The sequence below is a fragment of the Sparus aurata genome, chromosome 4 (assembly GCF_900880675.1).
Source record: "Sparus aurata chromosome 4, fSpaAur1.1, whole genome shotgun sequence".
Taxonomy (NCBI): domain Eukaryota; kingdom Metazoa; phylum Chordata; class Actinopteri; order Spariformes; family Sparidae; genus Sparus; species Sparus aurata.
The window spans coordinates 22425574-22440237 of record NC_044190.1 but is presented as its reverse complement, the minus strand read 5'-3'; the positions used below and the strand labels follow the sequence as shown (position 1 = coordinate 22440237).

The 14664-nt window shown below is 38.7% G+C and overlaps 1 protein-coding gene across 11 annotated transcripts in view; it reads left to right on the top strand.

Annotated features, from left to right (window-relative positions):
- The first annotated feature begins 5141 nt into the window (after positions 1 to 5141).
- The window catches only part of mybpc3 (myosin binding protein C3), a 42626-nt gene continuing 33103 nt past the window's right edge, over positions 5142 to 14664 (top strand). For 8 of the 11 annotated variants that reach the window (XM_030415211.1, XM_030415209.1, XM_030415210.1 and 5 more), the window contains exons 1-5: positions 5142 to 5251; positions 10333 to 10602; positions 12684 to 12839; positions 13481 to 13558; positions 14080 to 14228. In XM_030415211.1, coding sequence (XP_030271071.1) covers positions 5146 to 5251; positions 10333 to 10602; positions 12684 to 12839; positions 13481 to 13558; positions 14080 to 14228 — 759 coding nt within the window. In that variant the 5' untranslated portion in view covers positions 5142 to 5145. The remainder of the gene's footprint in view (positions 5252 to 10332; positions 10603 to 12683; positions 12840 to 13480; positions 13559 to 14079; positions 14229 to 14664) is intronic. The other 3 variants (XM_030415213.1, XM_030415212.1, XM_030415214.1) reach the window with 2 other exon arrangements.

Sequence of the window (14664 nt, the reverse complement as noted above, 5' to 3'; positions counted from 1 at the left end):
ATATTTAATTTGATGTTCTTTCCCCTCCTGTCTGGGCCCCCTAGTCCAAAATGGCCATATGAACACCTCTTAAAGATAGTTTCAACAAACATTGCTGTAAATTTAACTTGGTTTTAGTTAAGTATCCCTAGTAAAGGCAAGTAATAGGCAATGAAATGAATGGGCTACTCTTTTAGATACCTCTTCCAAAATTGATATACATGAGGTGCTAAAATCAGCTTTAAAAACAGCAAAAACAATCAGGAAAAACATGTTTATTCTCTCTCTCTCTCTGTTTCTCTCTGTCTCTCTCTCTCTCTCTCTCTCTCTCTCTCTATATATATATATATATATATATATGTATATATATATATATATATATATATATATATATATATATATATATATATATATATATATATATATATATATATACATATACATATATATTAGCTTAGCATTAGCTTATCATTAAAACTGGAAACAACTGGAACAGACAAGCAAATGTGACAAAATGTCTTCTGACACCTCTAAAGCTCGTTAATAAACATTTTATATATGTTAATATGTAAACTGTACAAAATCCTCAATGTGAGGACAACAACCGTTCATAGTTTAGCAGGGAACGCCTTTTCTGGATTAGTTCTTGTCCAGGAGCACTGACTTCCTTGAGTCTTCCATGTGATGTTTCCAGTATACCAGCAGATTTCTTAACTTTATTTAAATGTCATCCATATTTCCAAAATGACAAACTATTCCTTTAATGACTATATTTGTTATTGTACAGTCAAAGACAGAAGGGGGAAAGAGAAGATGCAGTAGCCTGACATGCATCTCAGACCCTGAGTCACTGAGATGGCCAGTTTGCATTTTTAAACACACACGTCGGTGTGTATTTAACTTGGAAATGTTTGTTCACCCATTTTCAATATTAAAGTCTTTGTTTCATGTCAGAAAACAACTTTTTTTGCTTGGAGAGTGAATGGAATGACACTTCAAAGTTGGACTCTTTCCCAGAAACGCTTAAGTTCTCTTTTATCTGTGGGTCGTACCACTGTATGTATATAAATCAACTTTGCATTTTAATATTTAAAAAAAACAAACACAAAGAAGTCATGAATGAGAAAAGACCAACATTGTGATTATTTACATGACGTGAAATGTTTTGTACAAATAGATGAACTGTATGTTACAACGAGGAATTACTTGTAAAAATAAATTGTCTATGAATGTACGTGTGTCCTTGGTGATAACAGTGATAACATCTCACACCAGCGCAGAATGCAAAAAGAAGAAGAAGAAAAAGGAGAACAGTTAACTTTATATAAAGTTGTAGAGATCACTAGATTTACATGGCAGCTATGAAGGTAATCAGCAAGTATGAGGAACTATGAGGTTAATACAGGGCGGAGGGGTGAAGTGCACTGTCACCCACTTCTCATATCTGCCTGGGTGTCCTGACACACTGCAGGCACCGGCTCTCAAAGAAGGTGTAACCGAGCCCAGCGTGACAACCCCTCTGTGTTCTTGTGTCGTGATTATAGATTGTTTCCCATTGATGATTAAGTTTTTCATTCATAGTTTTTTTCACATCAAAGCAGTTTTGTAAGAAGAGACACAACAACGACGCTCATGAATCCTTATCAACTTCACAACCATCACATCTCTTTTAACAGAAAAAACAGGAAGTCATATTGAGACTTCACTATATGTTTACCACATTTTAATACCACTGTAGATGAAATTAACTTAAATTATATACCACCTAAAATCAAATAATGATAAAAAAAACTGTATCATAAATGAGCAATGACTTGCCAGAATGTATAATGCAGTGTTGTATTATAAAAATACTACAGCACCTGGTGTCCCAAGAGTCAACAGCTCCCCTCAATGGTCAAACTGTAATTGATATCCATGACTAACAGGTGAGAAGATGAAAAGAAATGGCCTTGAATAAAATAGAACAGAGTCCAATGCAATGCAAGGTGATACTATACAGCAGAGCTCCGTTTTAATCGGTCTCACATGAGACGCAATCATTTGACAGTATGTGGATAAAGGCTCAACAGTGGTGCACGCTTGATCATCATCAGATTGTGCAAATTAATTGTAAAAAATTCAAAGTAAGGGTCAGTAAATGTATCACATAAATGCAAGAAAACTGCAGATTTGGGAAGACTGGCCATGATAGGCTGTAGAAACAACACATAAACTCTCCCCTGAAACTATTTCTGAATAAATCTGAGCTGAATCATGTTGTTATATATAGATTAGGGGTGTCACAATATGCCGATACTAACAGTAATTGTGATATTGAAAGCTAAAATATTGATATTGTTTTAATGATGCTCATTAATATTGTGTAACCAAGTGCCTCTTAAATCATTCTGTTCTTTATCTCCTGCATTTAGGTCATTTGGCAGAAGCTTTTTTCTATCAGTATCTCAATAATATTGTGATAATAAATTAAGGCCTGTAGTTAAAGCCTAATATTGTAACAGTCCTGATCTAGCACCTAAAATCCTCATTCACAAGGTTCAGGAGGTTCCAAAATCAACAAATGAGGCTCTCTGTTGAAATTCTGAACATTACACAGTGTCACTGATTCTTTGCAATACCAGCCTCATATACGTCCTCTTCACCCTGCGCTTGTTCCGCTGCTTGAGAATTATCTCTGAGCACAAAGGATTAGCTGCTCGGCACTTTAACCTCTCGCTCGCCTCATTGTTGGCTGGGTTTTTCGAGGCGACCACCAAGCATGTTATCTTTAAAGCAAAAAAGTTGAAACTAACTCAGCTTTTTATGCGATGCATTGTTAGACTTTTAAAGGAGAACTTCGGTCGATTTAAACATGCAGCTTCATTGCTCAAGCTACCCTTGACTAGCCAGTACCGAAGACGCGAACAAATTTGGTCCAGCCATTACAGAGCTCCGTGAACGGAGATGCAGCATTGAACGCTAACAGCATGAGGTCAGAACTTTACACTGTGTTTTAAGCGTCTTAACATGCTCCACATCTCACACCAAAAGTTATGCAACATCAGCAGACACCTTAGCACACAGCACTGTAGTGTGTATGACTCAAACTGAATAAAAAAGTAGTTAAAACAGTGTGTTTGTGCAAGCAGTTACTTACCTGTTTGTTGACATCCGTGTGTTCCGGTAGCTAGACCAAACTAGTCAATCCGTCGAGCGTGCACTTACTCCCTCACTGGCGGCGACGGAAACGTAATCCAGCATTTTCGTGTTTATGTTCATAATGTACATATCCATGTTACAGCCTGTCATGAGCCATGAGCCTTACAATAGCCTGTTAAGCCTGTTAAGTGCACACTCGATGGATATGCTAGTTTGGTCTAGCTACCGGAACACACGGATGTCAACAAACAGGTAAGTAGCTGTTTGCACAAACACACTGTTTTAACTACTTTTTTATTCATTTTGAGTCATACACGCTACAGTGCTGTGTGCTAAGGTGTCTGCTGATGTTGCATAACTTTTGGTGTGAGATGTGGAGCATGTTAAGACGCTTAAACCACAGTGTAAAGTTCTGACCCCATGCTGTTAGCGTTCAATGCTACGTCTCCGTTCACAGAGCTCTGTAATGGCTGGACCAAATTTGTTCGCGTCTTCGGTACTGGCAAGTCAAGGGTAGCTTGAGCAATGAAGCTGCATGTTTAAATCGACCGAAGTTCTCCTTTAAGAGGGGATTTAGATTAATGTTAGCGTGCTATCTTAGCATGCGAGATGGTAGGACTGATGCCTGTGTTCTCCGCAAAACCTCAAGATTTCCTCTTCTGAGTGAATAAACAGGAGGTATAGACAGCTGGATGGACAGGTTAACATGTTGGGAATCAGTTAGCTGGTTGTGTTAGTGGTAAGCTTAATAACGTTTTTTTTGCTATGGTTTATAGCGTATCAAATATAATATGATAATAATTATAAAGTATAGGGATTGGCCCAAACTTCACAGAAATTAATGCAGATAGCAATTCAGCCAACATTATCTAACTTTTGTGCCTTAAGTTAACAACTGCAAAATCATTTAGCCGCCCTCCTATTACTTGTTTAAACTTTCTGTTTTGTAATTACTTGTTTGTAGTTAGCGCCTACATTATGTCTGACAAATTGTAACAGACCTGGGATTTGTATTTATGACGGTGGTGTTGCAGAATCTGTGGCAGGCACCAAATGGCACAAAATGCCAGTTTCTACATAATGTTGCTTTAAAGTGACTACGAGGAACTCAGATTTTGTTGATTCTAACGGCCCCTGTGGACAAAAGTGGTATGACACCAGTGCCTGTTGTAAAGATATTTGTTAGAGTGTGCCGCAGCACATGTAGCTACTGTAGCTATGTGATTTTATATGTGATAGATGTGATCGGACCCAAGCACAGGCATTAACAACAACTATATGAAAATAGCAGCATCTTCACTGATTGTCTCGTTTGCTGTTACAGGTTATTTATAATCATCAGAGGAATCACAAGACTGTTTCATAAACACTTAAAAGTTCCTCATACTGTAGTCACTATAACATAGGGACTAAACAGAAGCCAGTCACCTGTAATGGCACTTCCACCGTGCGTATAACCCGAGGCTGTTCAATGTGTGGCCCGCAGGGTAAAGGTTAAAAAGAGGTGTGGGAGGTAAAAATACTCTTAAAATACGCAGAATCTCTTAATTATCTTTAATAGCCTGAGTGCAGAGAGCAGAGTTGAGTTACTCAAGAAGTCAGTCAATCAGGGGAATTTTTTGCAACTTAATAATAAAATCTTTTAGGTGTTTGCTTTCGGACCGTGACTTAGCAATAACTTTCCTTTTTCACCTTCCAAGGGAAGCCCACATTGGATTTACAGGGTGACAGGGTGAAACACAGATGTGGGAAGAACAAACAAACTTTTTTAGGATTCAAGGTTCTAAATTTAGCCTCACATCCTTTCCCCTCCCTCTCAAAGCCTATCAGTCAGCCGAGGTGTTGGAGGAAAGGATGGTTGAAATACAGCCCGGGGTCTGACGTGACCGGGGGTGGGCTTGTTGCCGAGCTTTGGGGAGGGGGGTGGTTGTTGTTTTCTGGACATTGTGTTGGGCCTCAGAAAAAGATGGCAGAGGTGGGATGGTTCAGGAAAGGAGAGGAGGGGGCTTCACCACTATTAAAGGCATGACGATTGAAACAGAGAGAAGAGAAGCAGACTGTTTAGGATCAGTGAGTCACGCTGTGGAGGAGAGGAGTTCGTTCAAGATGCCAGAACCGGTCAAGAAAGCAGGTAAGTGTGCTCATTCGCCTACTATTGAACATTTTGTCATAACATTTCACACAGGAGCTGAGGAGCATTGTCTTTACAGTACACTGTCTGAAAACCCAAACCTTTTGATATTAACACTGTCCTGTTGTCACCACGCATCTGTCAAATAAAATCTACATACATGCGACCTGTTACTTTAACACTTACTGTTATCAACATGCTGCAGCTGATATCTGGTGGTATATTTGACTTCCTTTGTGCAATCTTCTCCTTGAAGAGTAACTGTGATATTACAATGTGCGTGAGAAATGATTCAACTGGGCTGTGGCCACGCCCCTCTTAAGCAACTATAAACCACAAACAAACCACTCACATGAGACCTGTGCAGTTTATTCGTTCTTACATACATTTTGACTGTCTGCATAACAATGTAATAGTAAATTTAATGTGTCATGTTATTTAGTTTAACAGTGTCACTACAGTGTTCTTGAAGTCACAAATGTTGTCATTTGTCAATTAGAAGCTATTTTTTGCCATTATTGAGAATCTATTGAATACGTAATACAAAACTAGGTCACTTTAATTCACAGGGTAATTATTTCTAGACCTGTAAATTAGATGAATTACATTTTAAGAAAAAAGTATTTTATTACTAAGAATGTCATAATGATATATAAAATAAGGAGGTATAACAAATACAAAATGTAACTAAGTACATTTACTCAAGTACTTTTAGAGCAAATATTGTTTTTCTAACTCTATTTTTTTTTTGATAACTTAGTTACTAGTTACAGATTACAGGCTGCGTAAGAGTCAAAGTAACAAATTTTTGACACTTATTCTAATGTTAAATATCAGATCTGATAACCTTCAACCCATACTGTATATACACATATGTATTTATGTACTTTGACTTGTACTTTTGCCACTAAATTATTACCAGAAAATTAATTTGGACACTTTAATATCAGTTACTTTAAGACTTTTACCCAAGTACTATTTGTATGAGTGACTTTCAAGGTAATATTTCCACATGATAACTACCCTAACCCTAAGATTTTTCATACAACACTGTGTATAGTCATTTAAATAATTGTATTAAATTGTATAAATGTACAACGATGTAGCAGATCAAGTGAAGTAAACAATCAATGCTCCCAGCACAAGCAATTAAAATGTACTGCATTGCTTAACAAGATGGCACAGTTTGCTTTGGTAATGTGATGTTCCAGTACACACGTGGCCAGCAGCCAAAATCACAACATACTACGTGCAATTATCCATCTTCCAGTTCAAAGTCATTTCCAGTGGTGTGACAGTCACTCTACTCCATTCTGGCCTCGTCAGGAACTCAGTTAGACGTCATGTTGGCCAGGTGGAAACATCGTCCGATGTGAAATCGACACTGTCACATATTCAGCATCGCTACATTCACAAAATGCACCACTGATCCAAAAATGTTTTTCAGGATTGTAGCTTGACAAATGACTCTCCATAGGGTTTTTTCCCTCCTCTCTTCAGTGGGAATGGATTGTTGTATCAGATGTCACAGAGCAACCCAAATGACCAGCCTGTGTGCGCCAACGGTTTGAGTATCATTCAGGACTTTAACACTTAAGAGCCTGTTGCATTGCTATCAATTAAATATTAAAATCCTGCAATCAACAGGATGCTCTACAGTGTTTTGAAGCGCTGCAAAAAAAAGGACTGCTTTGTCAACTTTAAAGTTAAATGATGTGTATATTAACGGATCTTTGATTTATATTTTTATAATAATGTATGAAATGATAATATGAAAACGTGAGAATGTGAACAGGGTGGCTCATAGTGATGAACCTACGTTGAATTATCACCTGAATCTGTGGCTCCTCAAAGCTTTACAGAGCTTTATAGTGATTTTCAGCTCAATGTTTGGTTGTCCAGCTGCAAATTTACTTATTTGGTTCACAGTCAATAATCTCATAGCACTGTCTTGTTTATAGTGAGAAAAGTTGTATGAACTGTACACTTCTTGCTAAGCAGTAGCTAACAGACAGACATAGTTAGCAGATGACCTGGTGAGCGGAGGATTTAGGAGAGCATTTAGCAGCTTAAGAGCAACATATTTCCCTCTGGAGATCAAAAACAGAGCTAAAAGAGAGTGAGAGCTGGACCTAAGTGTGTTTGGTGACCAGAAAAAAGACTCCAAAAAATGATGCCGTTGCTCTTTAACTGCTGGATGTGTTATTAAGCAACTGAAAGAGGCCAACATGAGTTAAAGTCATATTTCTAGATTTTTTTATAAGTCTAAAAGATACAGAAAAAAAAACTGTACTGTAAAGTATACCTAACTTTAAACAGTCAAGAAACCAATGACCTCAGATTTACCAAGTAAAGTAGTCTATTACACTTAAGTTATACGAACTAAAATGTTTTAACAACTCAATCACTTCATTTGGTAATCTTGAGATTATCAGTTTCCTCAATTCTTTAAAGTAAAGTCACAGATTTTACAGTGTACAGTGAGTCATAAAGAGCTTTGACTTGTTCTGCCCCAAACTGATAATATCCATTTTGTAATTATCAGGTATCAATATCAAAAGTTAAGTAAAAAGATCTCATCAACTCATCAACACGCATAAGAAACATCTGTCTGCCTGTTCATTTTATTGGCACAACAAACTTTACCAAAACACACCTTTACCAACACTTCTTAAAGCAACATTATATAGAAATTGGCATTTTGTGCAATTTGGTGCTTCCAATCTATACATAGTTGTATACCAGCTAGATATTTCCTGAGAGGGAACTGTAATGTACTCAAATAGTAGAGTCAATATCCAAATCTAATTTGATAATGTGGATGTTTTTTTTTTAAAATCGAGGTTAGTCTTATTTTTAACTGCCACCTAGAAAAACAACACGTGTTTTATTTAAAGTCAACTTGACTTTAAATGTGATAAAGGTAAAGCGGCAGTATTAATCGACACCAAGTCAAGAGCTGCAGACAGACAGAGGACACATCATTCTTTCTGTCCGCCCAGAGTCACAAAAATAGAGTCAGCTTAATCCCTTAACTATGATACCTGCAGCCCTGTCGCAGCCTGCCAGCGTCATTTATTAGGCCAGTACATATGTCCCCTATATTTAAACCTATAAGGTCATCTTGCGACACACACAAGTTAATTTTTTTTTTGTTCTGTCTTGGTTTGTAATGGTATGTTGAACTTATTCAGGACTTAAAACTGGAAATATGCATCAGATTACAGCTACATACAGTACATGTCCTGATTCCAAACACCTGGTGTTACTGTGAAACACATGTCTGCTCTCAGGCCTGTCAGTTACAATCACTATTTTTAGGTCCTTTTTTTTAAGATGACAAGTGTTGGAGAACCATGTCGCTGTGCACAATTTATAACTTTAGAAAAAAGAAAAAAAGACAGTAGGAAAAGCAACAGCTGGCGTTTCACACAGTGATTGTAAAACTCACAATTTATAGTTTCTAAGCTCACTAACGTCTTTTTTTTCCTTTTTTTTTGCATTTAGTATCACTGACCATGCCTGTTATTGACATCTGTAGGTAGTTTAGATGTTCGAGGTGGGTCTCTGATCATCTTGTGGGTTTATACTTACTACTTCTGTTATGGTTACACACAGAAAAGGACCTAAATGCAAATGGCAGACAGGTTCAAAAACTCAAAGCAATTTCTGGTAAAATAAAGCTAAAGTCCATGATCCAAAATCCAAAGATGCAATCAACAAATGCAGGCAACAAAAAGCTAACAGCAGAAGGTAGACAAAGGGAAAGTCCAAAAGACTAAAGAGAACAAACCAGGATGACACTCAGGGAACACAGGCAGGATGGAAGAGAGCACCAGATTGAAAACACAATAAAACAGACAAACTGGGGGGAGAGAGAGGGAGAGACACAGACTTTAATAAAGAGGGGGTGGAAAGAGACAAAGACAGGAAGTGGAAAGTAAAACACAACAAACAAAGACAAAAAATCTACCAAACCATGACAACATTTTAGTGGAAAATATTGCTCTTTGTACTTCTGACTGATAATACCTTAACTTGCATTAACTAGTCTTGTGTTAACTAGTCTTGTAACTTTCTCTTAACTTGTTTTAATGATTTGTTTCTTGATGTATTCTTACTTGTTTTTAAATGTTTTCATATGCAATTTTTAATGTCTTCAATGTTATTTTATGATCCTGTAAAGCACTTTGAGTTGCCTTGTGTCTGAATTGTGCTATACAAATAAACGTGCCTAGCCTAGCCTAAAATATGTGAATACTTAATCTAACACTGTTCTCAGGCATGACATTAGTTTTTTTAACATTTGAACGGAAGCCACATTATCAAGAGGAGGACAACAGCACTGAGTTTGCATTCTTAGGAGCAGCTAAAAATGTGTCATAACTCTGATAAATTGGTGTTTATGTTGTACTCTACCTCACTGAAGTATTGTAGTTACTACATTTACTCTCTGAGGACTCCCTGCAGCAAACTAAACCGGTTTGCTATTATAATTCAGTTTCTGCTGTAAGCGAATTCACAAATACAACTTATTATAAAGCTAGATGTTCGTGCTTTCACGTTCTGTGTGAAGTGGGTAAAGGCAAGTTCATTGGTTTTCAGTTAGCCCCACCCAGTGTGCTGCAGACTGTACAACATGTTTTCAATATGAGCAGCTCTGCTCAGCTCATGGGCCTGCTTTTTCTTCTTTTTAAAAAAATATGAATGGTCCCATCCATCTTTACTACACTTCACGTCTCTCTCTCTCTCTCTCTCTCTCTCTCTCCTTCTCTCTCTCTCTCTCTCTCTCTCTCTCTCTCCCTCTCTCTCTCTCTCCGTCTCTGTCAAAGTTGTAGTATAACTGTGCTGTGCTTCCCTCCAAGATAAGGTTTCTACAGAACCAAAACAAAATTAACTGTACTTTGGGTCTGTTAATTTATATGGAGAAACACTTAAGGTGCAAACAGTTAGATTAAATGTCCAAAAGACAATTATAGCCCCTGTGTTTTCCCTTCAAGATGATTTAATTCTACCTTGCATCCCCCAACTGACACTCCAGAAGGCTTACTTTTTGTTTTGAACCCACCCTCCTTCTACAGTTTCAGCATTTGCCAAGAAACCAAAGACTCAGGAGGCAGAGGAGGGCTCCTCTGTGGTCTTTACTGCAGAGACCGAGAAGCCTGATGCTAAAGTAAAGTGGCAATGCAACTCAAAGGACATTGCCAGTGGCAACAGATACGTGATCGCAGCTGACGGAAACAAGCACTCCCTCTCAATACAAGCTATTACCAAGGAAGATGCCACTGTCTATGCAGTGATTGCTGGGGGGTCAAAGGTCAAGTTTGAGCTGAAGGTCGTATCAAAGCCAGGTGGGAGACTTTGATGCTGCAGCTGTGCGTTTGCGTTCTCTGCTCGCTCACCTGCAGGCTGCGCAGTTGACACAGAGCACAAAGCAAAGTGGAGCACTCGATGCAAAAACCCACCGAGGCCGTAAACACTTCATGCACAGCATGCTCGTGATGTTTCTGCACATTAACTCACACTCTGCACCTTGTGACAGCAGTTCACCACCAAGTCTCTGAACAACTTTGTGTGCTTTATACTTAGGAAGTGTCTGCTCTTGAAGGAAAAGTTTGACAGTGTGGGAAATATGCTTATTAGCCTTCTGGCAGGAAGTTAGCAAAGACGGTTAGCTTAACTTAGCATAAAGACTGAAAGTATAGCATGCAAGGAAAAACAGTTGGTCTAGTTCTGCCCACATGTAACATAAATGTGCCATAGACCGGACAAACCAAACACTGTCTCTAAAGATTGCCTGTAGATTTTATAGCATCTTTAGCGTCCACTGAAGCGTAGGGTGACCCATTAGTCAGACTCACCAGAGGCAGACTGTTGGTATGACAGTCACCTGTCACTGGGAGCCTATTACACGTCCAACCTACATGCTGTAACTGACAGGTTACTATGACCCTAACCTGGCCGCTAATGGTTTAAACCAAAACAAGCTAACAGCTCTTTCCTCTTCATTCTGGGGGATTTAGCTATTTTAAGCCAGGGCTTAAAACAAGTTCAAATTTGCAGGGGCGCTACTGCTGCAAACCAAGATTTGCACTGACTTAAGATGTTTGCAATCGGTTTAAAGAAATACAAACAAGCCAGAGAATTTTCCCTGCATACCAAAATGTAAATTAGTGCAGCCAAACATTTCCACTGTGCTGACTTGGATGGCTATGTGAGACTAAGTGAGGTGAGGACTGTTCAGTTGGTTTCAGTCTGCCATCATGCTACCAAATGCCACCAAGTCCTACACAGGGGACCTTTAAGAGAGTTGGATATACTATATCACGCTAGTCTAGCTGCCAATTTCCCCCCCAGAGGCCACTAATGGTACTGCAACAAAAACCCCTGCAGGGCCCAATTAGCATTTTTTCCTTAGACTACCATTATAACTATGACCATTACCAAAACCATCACGGTAAAACTCATACTTCATACTTCCCAGAGACTAGGAAACCAATATCTGGGGGCATGACTTCATCTGAACGTAAAGTCTATGGGCCAGTAAAACAAAAACAGGCATGGAAATAATGTGGAAACCTGGAAGCTATAACAAATTCTTATATTATATTGCTGACAGGATCCTGTATAAAACCACAACTCCACTGGTAGTCGGCTTTTGCTAGCTTTAAACAGGACAGGTTAGCTGTTTTCACCTGCTGCCATTCTTTATGCTAAGCTAACTGTCTCCTGGCTGTAGCTCCATATTATCACACAGACATCAGCGGTATTGATCTTCACATCTATCAGCAAGAAAATGAATACGTTTTTTTCAAAAACTATAAGTCACTGTCTCAGTCACATCCACTACATAGAGCACTGCACTCACTGTATACTGGAATGACTGTGTGCTGAGTGTGTCACAGAGCAATGTTGGTGCCATTAGTCTGTCAGTGTTCCCCGCTGAGGTCGTTTGTTTGAATTTGATAAGGTGGAAACAAATTTCGAAGAAAGGCAGCAGACTAATGGGCCCAGTCCTGCTGCAAGAGAGGCTGTCTGTGGCTCATATCATAGCCACCCTGACTCTGTCTGCAGGCTGACCTTGACCCTCGCACCAGCACATTATTTCCTCATGAGTAACCACCACTTGACTGGTGCTCAGGATAGGAATGAGAGGCAGCTGATAACACACGGAAAATCAGTCGACCAGTCGAAGATGATAAGACATAAGAAATATTCGGGTGATAGATGTTTGCCAAAGAATATTTTCACTCTGTTAAAACAATGTTTGACAGAATATAAAGATAAAACGATATTAACCTCTGAGGCACATAATCAGTAACATTATATGGCAGATTGGTCACTTGTTTTTGGAGTAGATTACCAGCAAATGGATCCAATGTTTTTCATTCAACCTCTTACTTGTCACTTCTCTGTGGTGATCCAAAAACAGAAGCCCTGGCTGAAGCCCCGGCTGAGGCCCCTGCAGAGTCCGCTGCAGAACCACAACCAGCACCAGCACCAGAGCAGACCCCGGCTCCGCCTCCAGCAGAAACACCCACTGTGGACCAGACCGCTGCCCCACCTCCAGACGCTCCTCCAGCTGAGGGTGAGTTACCCTGCGTCAGTCATTAATATCCATGCTGTCCATCGACTCATATTCTTTAACCTCAGCTTTTCTGGAAAATTTCAAACATCCCAGTCTGTTTCAGATATCACATTTGTTTAAATAAGTTACTTCTTAGATTCTAGTTTTTGACTAACCATATGTTTGATGGTTTGTCTAACGAGATAAGTGTCTCATGCAATAACCCAGTTGCTGACATCGAAATTAAATTTGAAATTATGCAATTCCAAATGGTAGAGTTTGTATCCTGTAGCTAATGCAAGACATTAAAGGAGCAATTTCTAAGTTATAGTTAATTATGTTAAGTTAATAAAATATAATGAATTGAAATATTCTGCTTTTAAGACTTTGACTGAGCAATTCAGTCTGGAGTGAACTGCTGAAAAACTTGATCTTTTCTGATCTCTTGTAAATCAACACATTATTGTATGCAGTAGTTCAGAAACCCAAACTGTCTTGAATGAAATAAAGCCATGTCAAAGCTCCGAGCTCATGATATGCTGGTTTCAACTTCAGTGCAGCTACTGAATGAAGAAAGTCGTCGTTTTTCATCGATTTCTAACATGCCTTTCAGTTAAACTTCATCTGATGTTGACTGTGCTCTGACCCTGTTGCATTTTCAGACGGACAGCCTCCAGACACCAGACAGGACCTGACTGGACTCTTTACAGAGAGACCCCAGAGTGGAGAGGTCACTGTGGGTGAGTGGCTTCACATACAGGACGTCTTCCAATATATGGGAAATAATCTTAAATATGCGTCAGTGAGAAGGGTGCATTAGTGCTGGATGTCACATTCTGTGCAATAAACTGTTGACGAATTAATAAGATTTAACATTTGACACCCTGAAGAAGGCTGTTTGTGCCACAAGACATGGATTGATATTCGGCTCCTTTGTAACATGCACTATCAATATTTTTAAGAATTTCAGAGTAAAAAAGCCATTTTAATTAAGACTTTTTAACCTTTTTGCCAGAATAGTGCCTTGGGTTATTCTGTTCCCTACCAAAGAGCACCTGAGCTCTCTGGACTTTTTCCTTCTGAGGATTTAATAAATTTTATTTTAATGTAATTTAGATAAAATGTATTTTAGTTTTAATTTAAATGTTACATTTGTAGAATTTAATCACAGAATAAACAATAAGCGATAAATCCGAGCCGTACTGGATGTCAGAATCTGAAGATCAATTTGTTAAACCACACAAACTATTTGATTTCGCAGGTGGAAACATCACGTTTGTGGCTAAAGTGAATGCTGAGTCATTGCTGAAGAAACCAACCATTAAATGGTTCAAGGGGAAGTGGATGGACCTCGCCAGCAAGTCTGGAAAACACCTGCAGCTGAAGGAAACGTACGACCGCAACTCAAAGGTAGACTAATGCTGCAAACACTAAGACAGAAGAAAACAAATAAACATATTTTAATGTCATGAAACACATACCCATGACTGTTTTGCTCTCCGTGATATGTTTCTTTTATTATAGTTGGTTAAAAAACTGCAATTGTAACATTTTTCTTTGAGGCAACAAAGGGGTTTTGCAAGTCTAAAAACTTCTCACCCTTGAATTTTGCAAGTTCTTGCCTCAGTCCTGATAACGTGATGAACCGCAGCCAGAGGTTACATTAGAGGTAATGTTTTTGTGGAGGCATGAAGACATGTTGCAGATGTGACAAAAACAACACGGAAAGAGAAACAGTTAAAAGCAAAGTAAGGAGGGAAATCAGTGGTACACCCCAAAAGATCCCTCATCTTGAAAATACATAAAATGGATATAAAGCATATGTATAACAATCACCTCACTGTGT